Source organism: Zootoca vivipara, chromosome 5 (genome assembly GCF_963506605.1).
Source record: "Zootoca vivipara chromosome 5, rZooViv1.1, whole genome shotgun sequence".
Classification (NCBI taxonomy): domain Eukaryota; kingdom Metazoa; phylum Chordata; class Lepidosauria; order Squamata; family Lacertidae; genus Zootoca; species Zootoca vivipara.
Window position 1 is genome coordinate 66,000,387 of NC_083280.1, and position 14,501 is coordinate 66,014,887.

At 40.6% G+C, this 14,501-nt stretch overlaps 1 protein-coding gene across 1 annotated transcript; it reads right to left on the reverse strand.

Moving 5' to 3' along the window:
* Window positions 1–881: 881 nt before the first annotated feature.
* On the reverse strand, window positions 882–12,610 carry LOC118096565 (lipase member M-like). The gene is made up of 9 exons (XM_035138521.2): window positions 12,530–12,610; window positions 9,584–9,701; window positions 7,490–7,688; window positions 6,782–6,891; window positions 5,724–5,860; window positions 4,608–4,754; window positions 3,256–3,327; window positions 1,446–1,511; window positions 882–1,109 (listed from the first exon to the last, which is right to left on the reverse strand). The coding sequence occupies exons 1-9, from the start codon at window positions 12,608–12,610 to the stop codon at window positions 882–884; spliced, it is 1,158 nt and encodes a 385-aa protein (XP_034994412.2).
* Between the last annotated feature and the right edge of the window lie 1,891 nt (window positions 12,611–14,501).

The following is a 14,501-nucleotide window of genomic DNA, read 5'->3' on the forward strand; positions in this document are numbered from 1 at the left end:
ATTGATTTTTTTTTTTGAGACAGGAAAACTGCATTCAGCAGGAAGCAAGTGTTCTTCACATTTCAATTTTGTGTGTGTGTGTGTTTACTTTTTGGCAATGGATCTGTAGGTGTGATCATAGCTGCCAAGTTATCCCTTTTTTACAGGGATTTTCCCTTATGCTGAATAGGCTTCCTCGCGAGAAAAGTGAAAACTTGGCAGCTATGGGTGTGATCAATGCATGAATTCAAAAAGCTTCACATCTCCATTTTGGCAGAAACAGAACACAATGCACTCATTATTCACACTTTAGAATGTTCAGGGAGATGTACTTGCATTTTTATATACACAGATGCAACTTAATTTTGACTATGTACTTGAGCTTACTGACAAAGCAATAAATCTCAGTGACTCGTTGCAAATGTCTAAATAGACATTTGTAAATGTCTAACCATTGTAGCTTACCTGTTTTATCACATATATTTGTCACACTATTATATATTTAAATAAAACACTAGTCTAGGGTGTTTGAAACAAACACCTGTTTTTTCCAGGAAATTCAATAGGATATAATGTATCACTCTACATAGGGTACCTTCCTAATGCAATAAATAAATAAAACTTCCTTGCTGATCTTACATTAATCCCTAGTGGTTCTCATACCTGGGCCTGGGTCTAAAAAACGTATTTTCATTTGAGTCCTTTTTGGAGCTGATTTTCATTGTGATCTTTTTCTGGTTCCCTTGGAGAAGGGCTCTCTAGGAGGTTTGAAAGCAAGGCTAATTTAATAATCAAAATGAGGCGACATATATTTAAACTTTATTTCTGAAGATTGTGGGGATCTCAGAATCCCACCTTGATTTCACCATTCATAGAGCAACAATAACCAAATAGTCTCCCAGCTACTTCTCCATCAGGTCAAGTATTTCTGGGTACAACAGCTGAAAAGCATCGAGGCCCCAAATGAAATCCCAGTGGTCCCACTTAGGAAACTCTGTGTCATGAATGAGATTAGTAATTCGAGGCCGCAATTCTGCAATTTCCTTGGGCTGCGAAACCCAGTCCTGTCCTCCGCTCCACATCGCTGTTGGAATGGTGATCTCTTCTATTCTGTACAAGGGAGGAGTCGTCTAGGAAGAGACAGATAGTTTGAATATCACCTAGATATATGTACACATCTGCAGCTTTAAAAAAATAATCTGTGACATTGTACACAACAAACTTTCACCAAAGTAAACCAAGTGATTTTAAATTGGGTTCTTTTATTGGATTATCAATTAGTTGTGAAAATCAGAAGTAATTTGAGGAAAGCGTGGACTGCTACTTGAACGAGGATAGTGTTGTGTCGATGATGCACAAAACATGCACACAAGGGATGCATCCAACCCAATTTGAACTGCCCCTTTGTACACACCCTCGCTTTTAATTCCCTTTGCAGGCAACACAAAAATCCAGCAAATTCCTACCTGGTTGTATAGATCTATGTTCTTTGAGCCATAGTCAAAATATCTGAATTGACCTGCCTTAGCTGTCTAGAAAACGAAAGAGAACAATAGATAGGTGAATATATAGCCCTCCAACAAAAGCAAACAGCAAGCAAAGCTAACTCAAGAGGAAGATGTTGGAAGAGGGCACTCACAGAGTATCTTTCACTTTCATTTCATTTCACATTTAATTTGTATACCGCCTTTCTATTTTACTATACCCAAGGCAGCTTACAAGCTGAAGAAACAAAGAATGTACACCTTATAACAATCTAATCCAGTACAAAAATGTGATAATAAAACATAACTTTAAAATGAGCAACTTATATCAAATAAAGTAATATTCAGCAATCCATTAGAATAGCATCGACTATTAAACATCAGCATATAAAAATTAAACAGAAATCCACTCTTAACCATTACAATAAATAATTTCTAAACTATATTAATAATAAAAACAACGGCAAGTCGCAGTGCATAAAATAATACAATACAAATTGAGAAGCAGAGACTGGAGGGTGGGGCAAGGCAGGTGGGAAAGGCCTTGTCTGATGGACGGCTGGAAATCTCTCCGCTCACAGTTCTTCTTCTAAGCACAGCTCCCTTAGGAGGACTCCTAGGGCTGGAGGGTGGGGCAAGGCAGGTGGAACAATGGTGACTGTGCTGGCAGTTGAATCTTGCTGGAACTCTAGCAGTGGAGAGCAACTTATGCTGCACATGAGGGCAGCAGGCTAGCTTAAGGGCCACAAGGCAGCCCACTCTCCTCCAGCACTTTGCTTGATTCTTGCACACTTCCCACTCAAACAAATGCCGTGGGCCAGGCTAGTAGCTGCCTCTTTTCCTGCTCACTCAGCCAAGGACCTTTCTTAATAATCTTCTCTGTGATGTGTTGGGAGAAAGTAAATAGGCAAGACTTTCATACATAGCTGTCAAGTCTCCCGTTTTCCCCGGGAAAACCCCTTTTTTACTTACCTTTCCCCGGTGGTCCCCCGTATCACTTCGTCTCCCGTTTTTCGCCGTTATTTTCTCCTGTCGGCGGCCATTTTTTCTCTTTCCGATTTGCCCTTCTATGGGCACCAAAAATGGCCACCGCCAGCTTCAAAAGTCACATCTACGCATGTCCGGAAGTGCATAGACGTAACTTCCGGTGTTGGCGGCGGGCACTTTGGTGCCCATAGAAGGGCAAAGCGACACCGGAAGTTACATCGACGCAACTTCCGGTGTCAAATGGCTGCCGGTCCCGGATTCTGCAGTCCGGAACTTGGAAGGTAAGCTTCCATACCGCCCAGTTTAGCAATAAGCAAGCATTACTGCTACTGGGGCACAAGCTCAGGAGAGGGGCACTGGCTTAAACATGGGGTGGGCTTCTGTTCCTGCACCTCCAGCACCCACCACCTAAGTTGACAACTTCACTTTACCTCATGGTAAGGCCAATTTAGGCAGCGTCTGGGTTACAATGGCTTGTTGGTTCTGGTTTTGCCATTGCTAAATTGGGGACCCAGCTATACAGCTGCAAATATAATGTTCAATGTGTGTTTTAAGTGCACAAATTTGACACTAGATGACGATGATGAGGTTATGTCAAATTCAATACATTTTTCAAAACATTTTTTAAAAAAGCATTTTCACAGCGTTTTTTATATGTGTCTAGTCATTTTGCACTGGAAACACTGGAAACTCCGCTATTATGGCTCCTTTCTATTCAAACAATATCTAAGTTGTTATAAGGCAGACAACATTCAACAAAGAGAGAAGGAGAGAGAAAGGGAAAGGGAGATCTTATTATCTCTACCTGGCCCCAGTGGATCATATTTTTCACAGAGGTATAATCTGGGAATCGTGATACATATACATCAGTCCGACTCTGTAAGGGAATGGTAAATTTAGAAGTCATTTCACTTAACAAAAACTCTTTGTACTGGACTGTTGGCAGAGGCCAAAAGCAGATATATGTTGTAATTATTATTTATTTATTTATTTATTTATTTATTTATTTATTTATTTATTTATTTATTTATTTGTACACTGCCCATCTGGCCAAGTCCCCCCAGCCACTCTGAGCGGCTCCCAATCAAATATTAAAACAATACAGCATTAACACAATTACAAAAGTCACAAACAATATATAAACCACATCAAAAAATACACAACGAAATGGAAAACAATTTCCACATAGATCAAAATCTAAAACTAAGAATACAGCATTAATACGGTACAGTTTAAAATGACACAGGTAAAAAATCACAGGAATTTAAACAGGAAAAAACAAAACAAAACGGAGCCCTCTCTGCCCAGCAGCAGCAGTGGCAGTAGTCCTTTAGAGAGCCCATTAGGCCCCGCCCCGGCCAGGTGGTGAGTGGCCGGACTGGGGCCCTCAGGCGCTGAGCAGGGGAGTCCTCCTGGGTTTGCACTTCTGAAGTGCAAAACCAATGCTGAGGAAACCCTGACCTGCAGTTCATAGCAACTGGTACATCATGAATGAGTTGTGTGAACCAGCTGACTGCCCAAACTCCACAGTTCTAGGATTTTATGATTCAGATACCTGTGAATAACCCTTATAATGAACAGCCCTTCATGCGCCACAAGGAGTTGGCTCATGGTTATATGGCCTATTTCCCCACCCAGGACACACCTGTTGTCTGTGCCCACCACCACCTACCTGCCCATTCAGTGACTGTGAAAAGAGGCCCAGTGCACATAGTGACCTACATGTCTAGAGCTCCCTGGCGTTATATGGAGTCCTGATTTGGCTAGGGTCTTCCCCCATCCTTGCTTGTGGGCCTGCAGAGCCCCTTCTTACATTTGACAATCTGCCCCTCACTTCCCTCTTTAGCATGTGCAGAAGCTGCCTTCTTGAGCATTGGACCCAATACTGGTCTTGTCCACTCAGTCTGCCACAGCCGGTCTACGCATGCAAGGGAAATCTCTAACTCACCAAGGGTTTGAGACCCATTGCTTACCCTCACCTGGTTTAGCTGGCCAGGTGAAAGCTGACTGTAGGGTGGGGGGGGGACCAATAGTGGACAAACTACCCCAGAAGGAGTATGACGTGTCCCCCAACAGAGGCACTACCTCTCCTTTAACACCCCATACACCCCAGTCATAAATATGATGAATAAATAAATATCAAACACTGAGACATACCACATTTAGATTTTTTTCATTGAATCCACTGACAAGAAAAAGAGCTTGTTTGCAGAGTTCGTCTACTGGGCTGTAGCTGCACGTTCGGGCCAGAATGGCTTTCAGTTTCGGACTCAGCAGACAAAATTCCTTTGTGCCAAATATAGCCTGCAAAAAGCCAGAGATACTTCATAATCCCAATCTCTCGAAAGCATTTCTTAAAGGGGGGGGCGGTTTAAATGTCCCTGTAGCTGGTTCATATTAAGGGGGTTTTTTTGTTTCTGATTTGTAAAAAGGTTTTAATTGCCAAATATAAAAATTGCAAAGTTTTCTCATTACAAAACAAGGAAACAACGATGGATGTATTGGATTAATATAATTTATAAGTTATTCTTTAAAAGGTAGAAATATTATACGTATCTTCCAAATGATTGATTACACTGATGATTTAAAAATAATAATAATCCATGGAGCAGTTGAATAAGGATAAAGTCAAGACGATGACTCTCTACAGGTTTTAACTTCAGAAAGGTTAGGTGCAAGTTGATTTCACTGATTTAGTTTGTGCTGTGTGGATTGGCTCTGCTAATATATCCATGAAGCTCAAAGCTTGCCATTGCTTGTCTTGTACATCTCAGTAAACTGCAGTGACACTAAAGTTGTGACAGAAGCTCAATGGCACCAGACCACACAGTAGACCAGACACTCCTGCCATTTCCACAATTCTATTAATTCTCCTCCAGGCTTTCCCTTTTTATATCCTTATAAGGTGAGCCAAAACATCTTGTCTGGTCTTCTGTGTTATGATCCTTGGTCTTCTTAATTTGGACTCTCTATATCCAGTCTCAAGAGGGTACTTTTTAAAAAAATAGTTTATCCTTCGAATTTTCTTTTCTGTCCTTTGATAGCCATGATAACATTTTAGTTAAAAACAAATTGCATGTATGTTTGAAAATTTAAGGGTGTTGGAATCTAAATTACTAATTTCTCTTCCCCCCCCAAAAAAACCCATGTTTTTCCAGCTAATTTACCTACAAAAAAACTGGGCTTGAGCCATAAAATTAGACACCTCCCATTTCGTCATAATGTCAAGCAGAGCTTACAAAAATTGAGAAAAGATAATGATTGCACACATACCTTCACCAGTGCTGCTGGCAAGCGTATGATTTGTAGTGGGACGCTGATAGTGTACTGCAATGTATAGGAAGGGGCCAGGGCAAAAAACATCTTGATTTTTTCAGCAATTTTAGGTAAAATAGAAAATGCCACAAAAGCTAGAGAGGAGGGGGGAATGGAGACTCAGTTTAGCATCCCTTAGTTTTGAATTTAAGTAATGCAGCATTTATAGGCAGACTCTTACTTTAAAACTTAGTTGAGCAAAATTAACATTCATTTCATGTGGCGCAATTCTTTTTCAAAATGGAAGAGTTAGACTACATGCAATATACAAAGCTATTTCATGGGAAAGAGCCCGGGATGGAATTGGAACCCCACTAAATGACATAATTACCACCATTGCAACAAAATGACATAGGCTTTATGTCAGATGAACAGATGCAAGTTTGAAGCCTAAGTGCTTTGCGATGGGGCAGAGTTAGAAAGCCCTCTATCCTATATATCAATTTCATTTACTCTCAGATTCTCATTTTTCCAATCTTAAATTCAGTTCTCCTCATTTCTACATCAATTAGAAATGTTTTTTAAGGCCGCATGGAAGGCTCTCTCAATGTAATCATGCCCCTCAAACCTCACACTTCCCAATAATGTAGAAAATGTTCCCCACACATACACTTTCAGGCTCTATAAAAGGCTTATTCAAGAGATCAGGGACACACAATCCCACTCCCCCTTTTGTGCATTCAAACAAATATCCAAAGAGTACTATGCTTCTTATAAAGACAGCAAACCTATCACAGGTTCTTGGATAACTAAAACTTCAGTAGCTATCTGGTGCCACCTACAGTAAATAGCTGGTGCCATCAAAAAAAAAAATGATGTGGTTTTTGTGCCTTTATTCTGCATATGACCAAGAACTAGTTCAACATTGGGCCATCCCATGCCAAACTGGCCCCTGGCTTAACTTCCTCTTTATTTCCAGGTCCTGATCTGTAGCAATCAAATTTGCATACATAGCCAACTGTAGAAAAGACTGTCCAATTCTATAGAGTGCATGCCAAGGTTTATAGTTATCATACCGACAGTGCATCCTTGAGAATGGCAGACATAATAGATGTCCTTCTGTCCAGTTTTCTGCAGAATGAAGTCTGCCATGGCAGGAAGGTCATAGATGCCCATCTCATGAAAACTGAAAACCACAAAACAAAGTAAATGAGAATTAAGTGCACTCATAATCTTTGGTTACAAGCACAAGCTCTTTCTCTAGAAAGCATATTTAAGGAACAAAAGGGAAGATTAAGCAGACTTTACCGTCAAATACCTAAAATTAGGCGATAAGATGAAGGGAAAGAGATACTTACTAGGGCCAGCTGTGCCTAGGCTGCGATACAACAAATTAACACTAAAAGCATGAGCACATTTACTAAGAAGAATGTTTCCATTTACAGAATCACAGCAAAGTCAGATGGTAAAACTTTTCCTGGACCATAAAATCAAACTGCCAATGAAGGGATTGCAGTGAAATCATTTCATGGGTGTGTCCATAAATTTTATGGTCTGGATAAGTACTAAAAATAATTTGGCACACATATAGAATTATTTAAATGCCTGAATATAGCCCGACATTAGCCTTCATCGAGTCTATTCACTGCATAATAAGGTAGGCAAGGGTGAGCATGCTTTGAACTACAAAATAACACGGAATGCCAAATTCCAGTAACTCAACTGCAAAAGAATAAATCTCATTGAATGGTGAATTCCAGTGATTACACACCAAATGAACTTACCTAAAATCCCAGAATGCTTCGTCTTCAATTGAAAGGTTTTGGTGTCTTCTAGACCAGGAGTTTCCTCTGTTGTTTCCAATCCAAACATCATATCCAGCATCTGCTAGTATGAAGCCCAGGCTCTGATGCGGCAGATTTGAGACCCAGACGCTGCCTTCCATGGTCAAACAGTGCAACAGCAGTATAGACGATTTGGAGCCTGGAAGTAAAAAAGACATTGCTTGATTGCTGACTGACTGATTAGTACCTCCAAAACACAACACAAGATACAAAATTAAAACTTAATCTAACATGGAGCAGTAGGCTTGGGTCTAAATGCTGGGTTTGGACGCAAGGAAGATTGGTTCCAGTTCCTGTTCAGTTGGGAAGCTAAAGTCTCAATATTAGATGCAGAAACATTGGAACTGAACCTTGAAACCTAAACACACACACCTTTTTTAAAAAGAGCTAACCCAAAAATTCTCAGGAAAGAACATTTGATCTGGCTGTTTAGTTTTTTTTCTCTTGTCTTGTCTTCTTTCTTTTTTGGAGCGCCTCATAAATAGAGAATTTTAGTCCTTCTGGAAAAATCTTTGTTTCCCCAGTTTTGCTGCCCACAAATACCAAGGAGGAATTATCTATATACCACTTCCTCCGGAAGCAGCTATCTATTTCTTTATAACTTTTATATGCCACCTTTTTTCTGAAGAGCTCTAGGCATTGTGCAAAGTCCCACCTCCCACATTCGTATTACAATCACAACAATTCAATGAAGTTTTTTAGGGTAAGAGAGTGTGTCCAAGGTCACCCAGGAAGCTTCTTGGCCAGTTGGGGATTTGAACCTGGGTCTACCCAATCTTGGGCCAAAGCTTTAACCCTTGCACCACACAGAGTTAGCAGAGGATGAGGCACAGGAAATCAGTGTTCACGGAAGGAGGCATGCTACACATTCTAGCCATCAGGCTCTCTTCCTGCTCACAACTGCAGATAGAGCATTTGGGCTGGATTCAACTAACCCAGCGTGCTTGTGTGAGCCAGCTCAAGGCATCCAATTAGCATAATGGGGTTTCCCCCACTCAAACACTCTGTGCCTTCCCAAAATCATCTGCGGAGAACCTCAAGAAAAGCACACAGGGAGGAAGGGAGGAAAAATTGCTCTGCCTGGCAATTAGAAATGTTTACATTGCTGAGAAGTTATGGAATAAGGACCTAAAATTTACTGCTTGCTGTGCGCTATAAGAGAATTTCATGATGGTATTTGACTCCTACAAGACTTGCAAAAATGTATAAGAACACAACCAACATATGTTGGAAGTGTAAAGAGGGCACATTCCATCATATGTGGTGGACGTGTAAAGTAGCCAAGGCCTTCTGGGAAATGATTTATAGTGAACTGGGAAAAATGTTCAAAATAACTTTTAATTTAAAAAAACCCAAAGGTTTTTGTATTAGGTTCAGTAGGAGAAGAATTACCGAAAGATAAGAAAGTATTATTTATGTATGTGTCAGCAGCGACAAGAATATTATATGCCCAGGGATGGAAAGAAGAAAGAGCCCCATCAAAAGAAGAATGGATATTGAAGATGGTGGATTATGCGGAGATGGCAAGGCTAACCGGGAAGATCAGGCACCAAGAGGATAACAAATTTAGCAGAGAATAGCACAATTTTATTGAATATATCAAAGAACGCTGTGAAAGTTTTAAAATAGTAGTAGGATTCACATAACACTTGTAATTTAAAACAACAAAGGATAAAAATGAAGTATAACAAATTGGGATAAAGTAATTAGATGCAGTTAAAAGAAGAAGAACTTCGGAAGCCAAGGGAAGAGTTCAGGGAACCCCATAAAGGTAAGGATTTGATTTTGGGTTATTGTTGGGGGTTTTTTAAATAAAAAAATAGTATGTATGTATGTGTGGGTTAAAAAAACCCACCTGTGTTTCATTTTTGAAACTTTGAAAATAATTTTTTTTAAAAAAGAAAGAAAAATGTTTACGCTGTTGGAAAGATCAGAAGAGTACATTCCTCCCCATGTTTTCTTTCCCAGATCAGACTTCATGTTAGTGGTCATTACTGTACAATGATATGAGTCACAACAGAGTCCTTGAGGCACTGGGTCTCATGAGTTTTTCTGTACCTCCTGGAATCCTGTTCAGGCTCAAGTAATAGCCGTCCTCTGTAAGGACCTCATGTTCTTCTGAAGGGTATCCCCAGTACTGGATTATCTGACTCTGTAAGGATACAAAGCCACATGTTAGACCATTTTCTCCACCAGTTGAGGTTTAAAAGTAATTGCTGGAAGCTGAAAGTTTTCGCCTAAAGGCTCATTTCTAAGCATTAAGCATGGATCCTTCACGACATGATCAGAATGGCCCAGGAGAGCCGTGTCCGAGAGTGAATATTTATATTTGTATCTCTTTGGATATTTGGGGAAGAATGAGCCAATACCTCCGAAGTGTATCAGCAACCCCTTGGGGGGAAAGACAGCACAAAGAAAGGTGAGAACAAAAAGATTCCTGGAAAGTACGAAGGGGAGACCACACAAAGGATGCAAAAAGAAAAGCAACTTTAATATAGTTTATTGAGGAGGAAACCATGCAACCCTTTGCTGCTTGTGCAACTAAAAGTGCAGTACTTGAGGAATGACTTAGATAGTTCCTGATACCGCAAGCCAAGAGGACCAATACACCACAGTAAAATGCCAATATATGTTTTCCCCACTCCTTAGGGGTGGTTCATTTTAAATTGGTTCACAAGACAATGCAGATGCTCCAGTGCAGGACTGGCCAGTGGGGTGCGCTCCAGTTGTTGCTGGACTCCAACTCCCATCAGCCTCAGCCAGCATGGATAATGGGAGTTGTAGTCTAACACGATTTGGAGAACACTACCTTGACTCCCCCTGTTTGAGTGCTTTCTGGACCAATCCTTTCACATGCAGGAGGATAGCTATGCCAGAGCCACATACCCAGTGCCAGAGCTACACACTCATTGCCAGCAGATAACATTAAACTTACAGAAGCTTAGCCAGCATTGTGAAATAATTACAACTGGGCTTATTTTGCTGTGTTCAGACAAGCCTCAGGCTGCCACCCATCTTGGAACACAGCTTGAGCGCCGGCGTGTTCTCAGTCTTCAACTTTTCTAAGTTGAAGACCTGGCAAGTTTCCAATCTGAGGGACTAGTGTTCACGATAAGGACAAATTGTATTGTAAATTACGCTGACATGTTTTTATGAACAGAGCCTGTGAATAAGGATATATAATGAGCTGTTGTCACCAAGAAAGAACAATTATTCTCAGACAAGTTGGGTTTCCTCATGCAGGTGCTCCTTTGTAATACAGAGTTTATCGGAAACTTTTTGAAGTCTCCCAGTTTCATACCTCAGACAAGCAATCACATGAGGTGCTGAGAGTACCAAGAAGAAATCAGACTAACTGCCCTTAATTACAGTTGCATAAATAGAGGGGAAAATACTTTCTATTTATTTCACACATTAATTTTTCTTGGTATCTCAAACTACCAAGGCAACTTAAGGAGTGAATGTTCCCATGTATGGGTCATGTGAACCAACTGAGACATACCCCAAATCCTCCAAATGTCCCTATTTTCCAGGGACAGTCCCAGGCTTACAGAAGCTGTCCTGGTTTCTCATTTGATCCCAGAATGTCCCACTTTCCCTTAGGATGCCCCTATTTTCATTGGAGAAATATTGGAGGGTATGGAGTTATGCAAACCCCGAGTCATATGAAGGCAGCCCTGTATAGGAAAGTTTTAAAAAGTTTAATGTTTGGTTATGTTTTTTATATATGTTGGAAGCTGCCCAGAGTGGCTGAGGCAACCCAATGAGATGTGTGGGGTATTCTTCTTATTCTTAAATAGGATGCCCCTATTTTCATTGGATAAATGCTGGACATTCCCAGGACATTCCCATAATTACAGAAGCCATTCTAGTTTCTGATTAGATCCCTGAATTTTCCCCTTCCACTGCCACCACCAAACTCAGTGAGGAGGATGAGCCGGTGTTTGTAGCCAGCGCTGGCACTTGCAGTGGTGCTGTGCTCTTGTGAGTCAGCTGGTTCCCACGAGAGTGCAGCACCGAAGGACATGTGTGGCAGCTGACTCGAGAGAGAGCCATAGCTGCCAAGTCTCCCGTATTCCCCGGGAAACCCCCGTTTCTCCAGCTGTCCCCAGCCGAAAAAAACAGATGTTTTTGTTTTCCCCCGGTTTATTCTGGTGTGGTGGCCATTTTGGAACTGGGCGGAGCATGCTCAGAAGCGACTTTTGATGCTGCTTTGCCCAGTTCCAAAATGGCTGCAGCGTGACTTCTGGTGTGACTGCCATTTTGGAACAGGGCAGAGCAGCATCAAAAGTCGCTTCTGAGCATGCTCCGCCCAGTTCCAAAATGGCGGCAGCGCTACTTCCGGTCTGCTACTTCCGGTCCAGTCCCTTATTTCTCAGGCCGGAACATGGCAGCTATGGAGAGAGCACAGAATCACTGCAAGCACCAGCGCCAGCTCATCCTCCTCGCAGAGTGTGGGGCACCCAAAGACACGCACCCCGGTTTTCATCAGAGGAATGTAGGAGGGTGTGCTGCGGTGAAAGGGTACTCAGCCATTGTGAAGGGGATTGTATGAATACACTGAAAATAGTGTTGTTGTTTTTGGGCCCATTAAAAACATTCCAAGAAATGAGCACACCTTTATCAACACATTTGTACATCTCACCCTCAGAATCTACTAATAGCAAGGACCATCAAGGGCAGCATTTAGCATTCATAGGGTTATGTTTTCTCATGAATAATTTTATAACAAAGTGCATCCAGAAGTATGTAGTACTCCATAGTAGAGGGGAAGGGCTCGCAAAGCTCTCTTCTACACTCTTGGTCAAATGCATGACTGAGGGTTAAGACTCTAAGAATGCTATAGTGCTTCTGGCTACAATTCTACACACACTCCCAAGTCTTGGTGGACAGGGGGGGTGGTGCTCACTGTGCAAGAAATAGGGAGAAGATCACACTGGGAGAACTCAACTCACAATATTCATTCAATATTCAACTTACAATATTCATAAACTGTTCGGGATTCAAGTCTTCTGAGCTCACTGCTCCATGCACTGACATCATGATAAGCAGTAGCCACATCCTTGAGAAACTGCAAAACAACTGGATATTTTAGATAAGATGGGGGAAAGGTTTACTGCGCTTACTTATTTAAGAGAGCTTTTATATGGCTCAGTCATCAAAACCTCAAAGCAGTTTACAAAAAGCAATATAAAATATCTATTAAAACATTGTTAAAATCAGATATTAAAAACAAGTTGGCCTTTCGAAATTTCAAAAAATAAAAATGTAATAAAATAAAATTACATGTTACAATGCATGTTTGGGTAGTGGTGAGCTTAAATAAAGGGGTTTTTTTAAACAGGCACTGAAAACAGCAAAGCAGACGTGCTTGCCTAATATCAATGGGTATGTCATCACGCATCATCTCTCATAGGGGCATTTCCAGCCCCATTTCAGAGCATGTGGCACCTAGATCCTGTTTAAAAAGAAAAATAAGTCAGAATGCTTCTTAATGCACAATCAGAGACAGTGTGCTTCTGAATACCTAGGAAGGGGGGAGAGAGGAGGGAAGAGGGTTGTTTATCTAAATAATAATAATCACTTGTGCCATTCAAAACTGGAGAGAACAGAATCAATACCTGTGTTGTGTGTAACTTGCAGGGACCATTTGTAGTATTGAAAGAGTACCTGAGTGTAGAGCAAACCTAGTTGACTATGCCAACTTTGCCTTGCAAACATGCATTGACTTTTGAAATCCTGAACATTTCGTTTTTGTGGCAGTTGTAAGATAAGCCGTGATAGCAGAAGTTTACATATGTTCAACATTTGCAGGCAGAAAGCACTTCTTTGCTGCTTCTAAATAATACGCTATTTTAGTGTCAGTAGTTTTTTTTTAACATAAAGTGTTTGGAGGGCTTCCCCCCACCCCCATACCCAATGAAAATGTCCATCTATTGGGTCAGTTTATGCAGTCAATAAAATCAAGAGCTACAAAGTTTCTTAGATCATACCGGTTTAGGCTATGGAGGCAGAGAGGGGAATGTATAATTCAATGGGTCTCTCTCTCTCTCTCTCTTTTTCTCCCTCTCATGCACACAGTTCTAGCCATGTAAAAAAGAAAATAAAACTTGTGTGGAAGCATGCTGACTGACTCCTTGTGCCTGAAATACTAAGGAGTGTTTTTTTTTACTAAGCATTCTGCAAAAGTAAAGACAGGGAATAAAGGAGGAAGGGTACAAAACTGAGGAACCACTATCTCATGCCTTTGTAATACTGGCAATAACAAAGTCCTCATTTCCAAAACCAATCTCATTACTTTGCCTTTTCTTAAGAACTAGTAAAATCTCTCAGTTTTGCTATAAATCTGATTTTTTAAACGTCTCCAAAAAAAGATATTGAACACACAATACTACTTTGAGGGTTGAAGAATGGGAAATATTTTCAAATCTATATGCCCAAGTTAATATTCTGAAAATATATCTCACATTGCATATTAGCATTTAATCTTTATGTTCCCCTCCTTCCGCATTCTTAAAACCTTTATACATATATTATTGGCTTTCTGTGTTGGTTTCAGAGGAAGGGAAGTTTCTGTTTAACGAAAATGAGTTTCCAAAAATTAAACGAGAAAAACATGCAAGGAGAAATGCAATAAGATGGCTTACTGAGGGTTTGGAGGATAAAGCTTGCTTTGGTTTTTCAAGCAAATCTAATAAAACCCCACCAACTAGATTCCATATCCAATAACTGTTTAAATACGCCAGTATGAATGTCATCAAAAACTGTGAAGCACAATTATTAATGTTAAGAACATAATTGTCACTTTCTGTACTTTAATTTTCCTCTGACCCTGCTTTTATATAATCACACATAGAACGCATGCATATATGTACCTACGATGATAATAATAATAGTAACAATAATAACAACTTATTATTTTTACCCAACCCATCTGGCTGGGTTTCCCCAG

What these genes read in the sequence shown, in the direction of transcription:
- LOC118096565 (XM_035138521.2), bottom strand. Translation starts at nt 12,610, where the DNA reads ATGTGGCTACTGCTTATCATGATGTCAGTGCATGGAGCAGTGAGCTCA. An exon ending in ATGAAAAAAATCTAAATGTG is followed by an intron (nt 3,328 to 4,607) that starts GTATGTCTCAGT and finishes ATTCCCTTACAG; the next exon opens with AGTCGGACTGATGTATATGT. An exon ending in ATATGATCCACTGGGGCCAG is followed by an intron (nt 1,512 to 3,255) that starts GTAGAGATAATA and finishes TTCGTTTTCTAG; the next exon opens with ACAGCTAAGGCAGGTCAATT.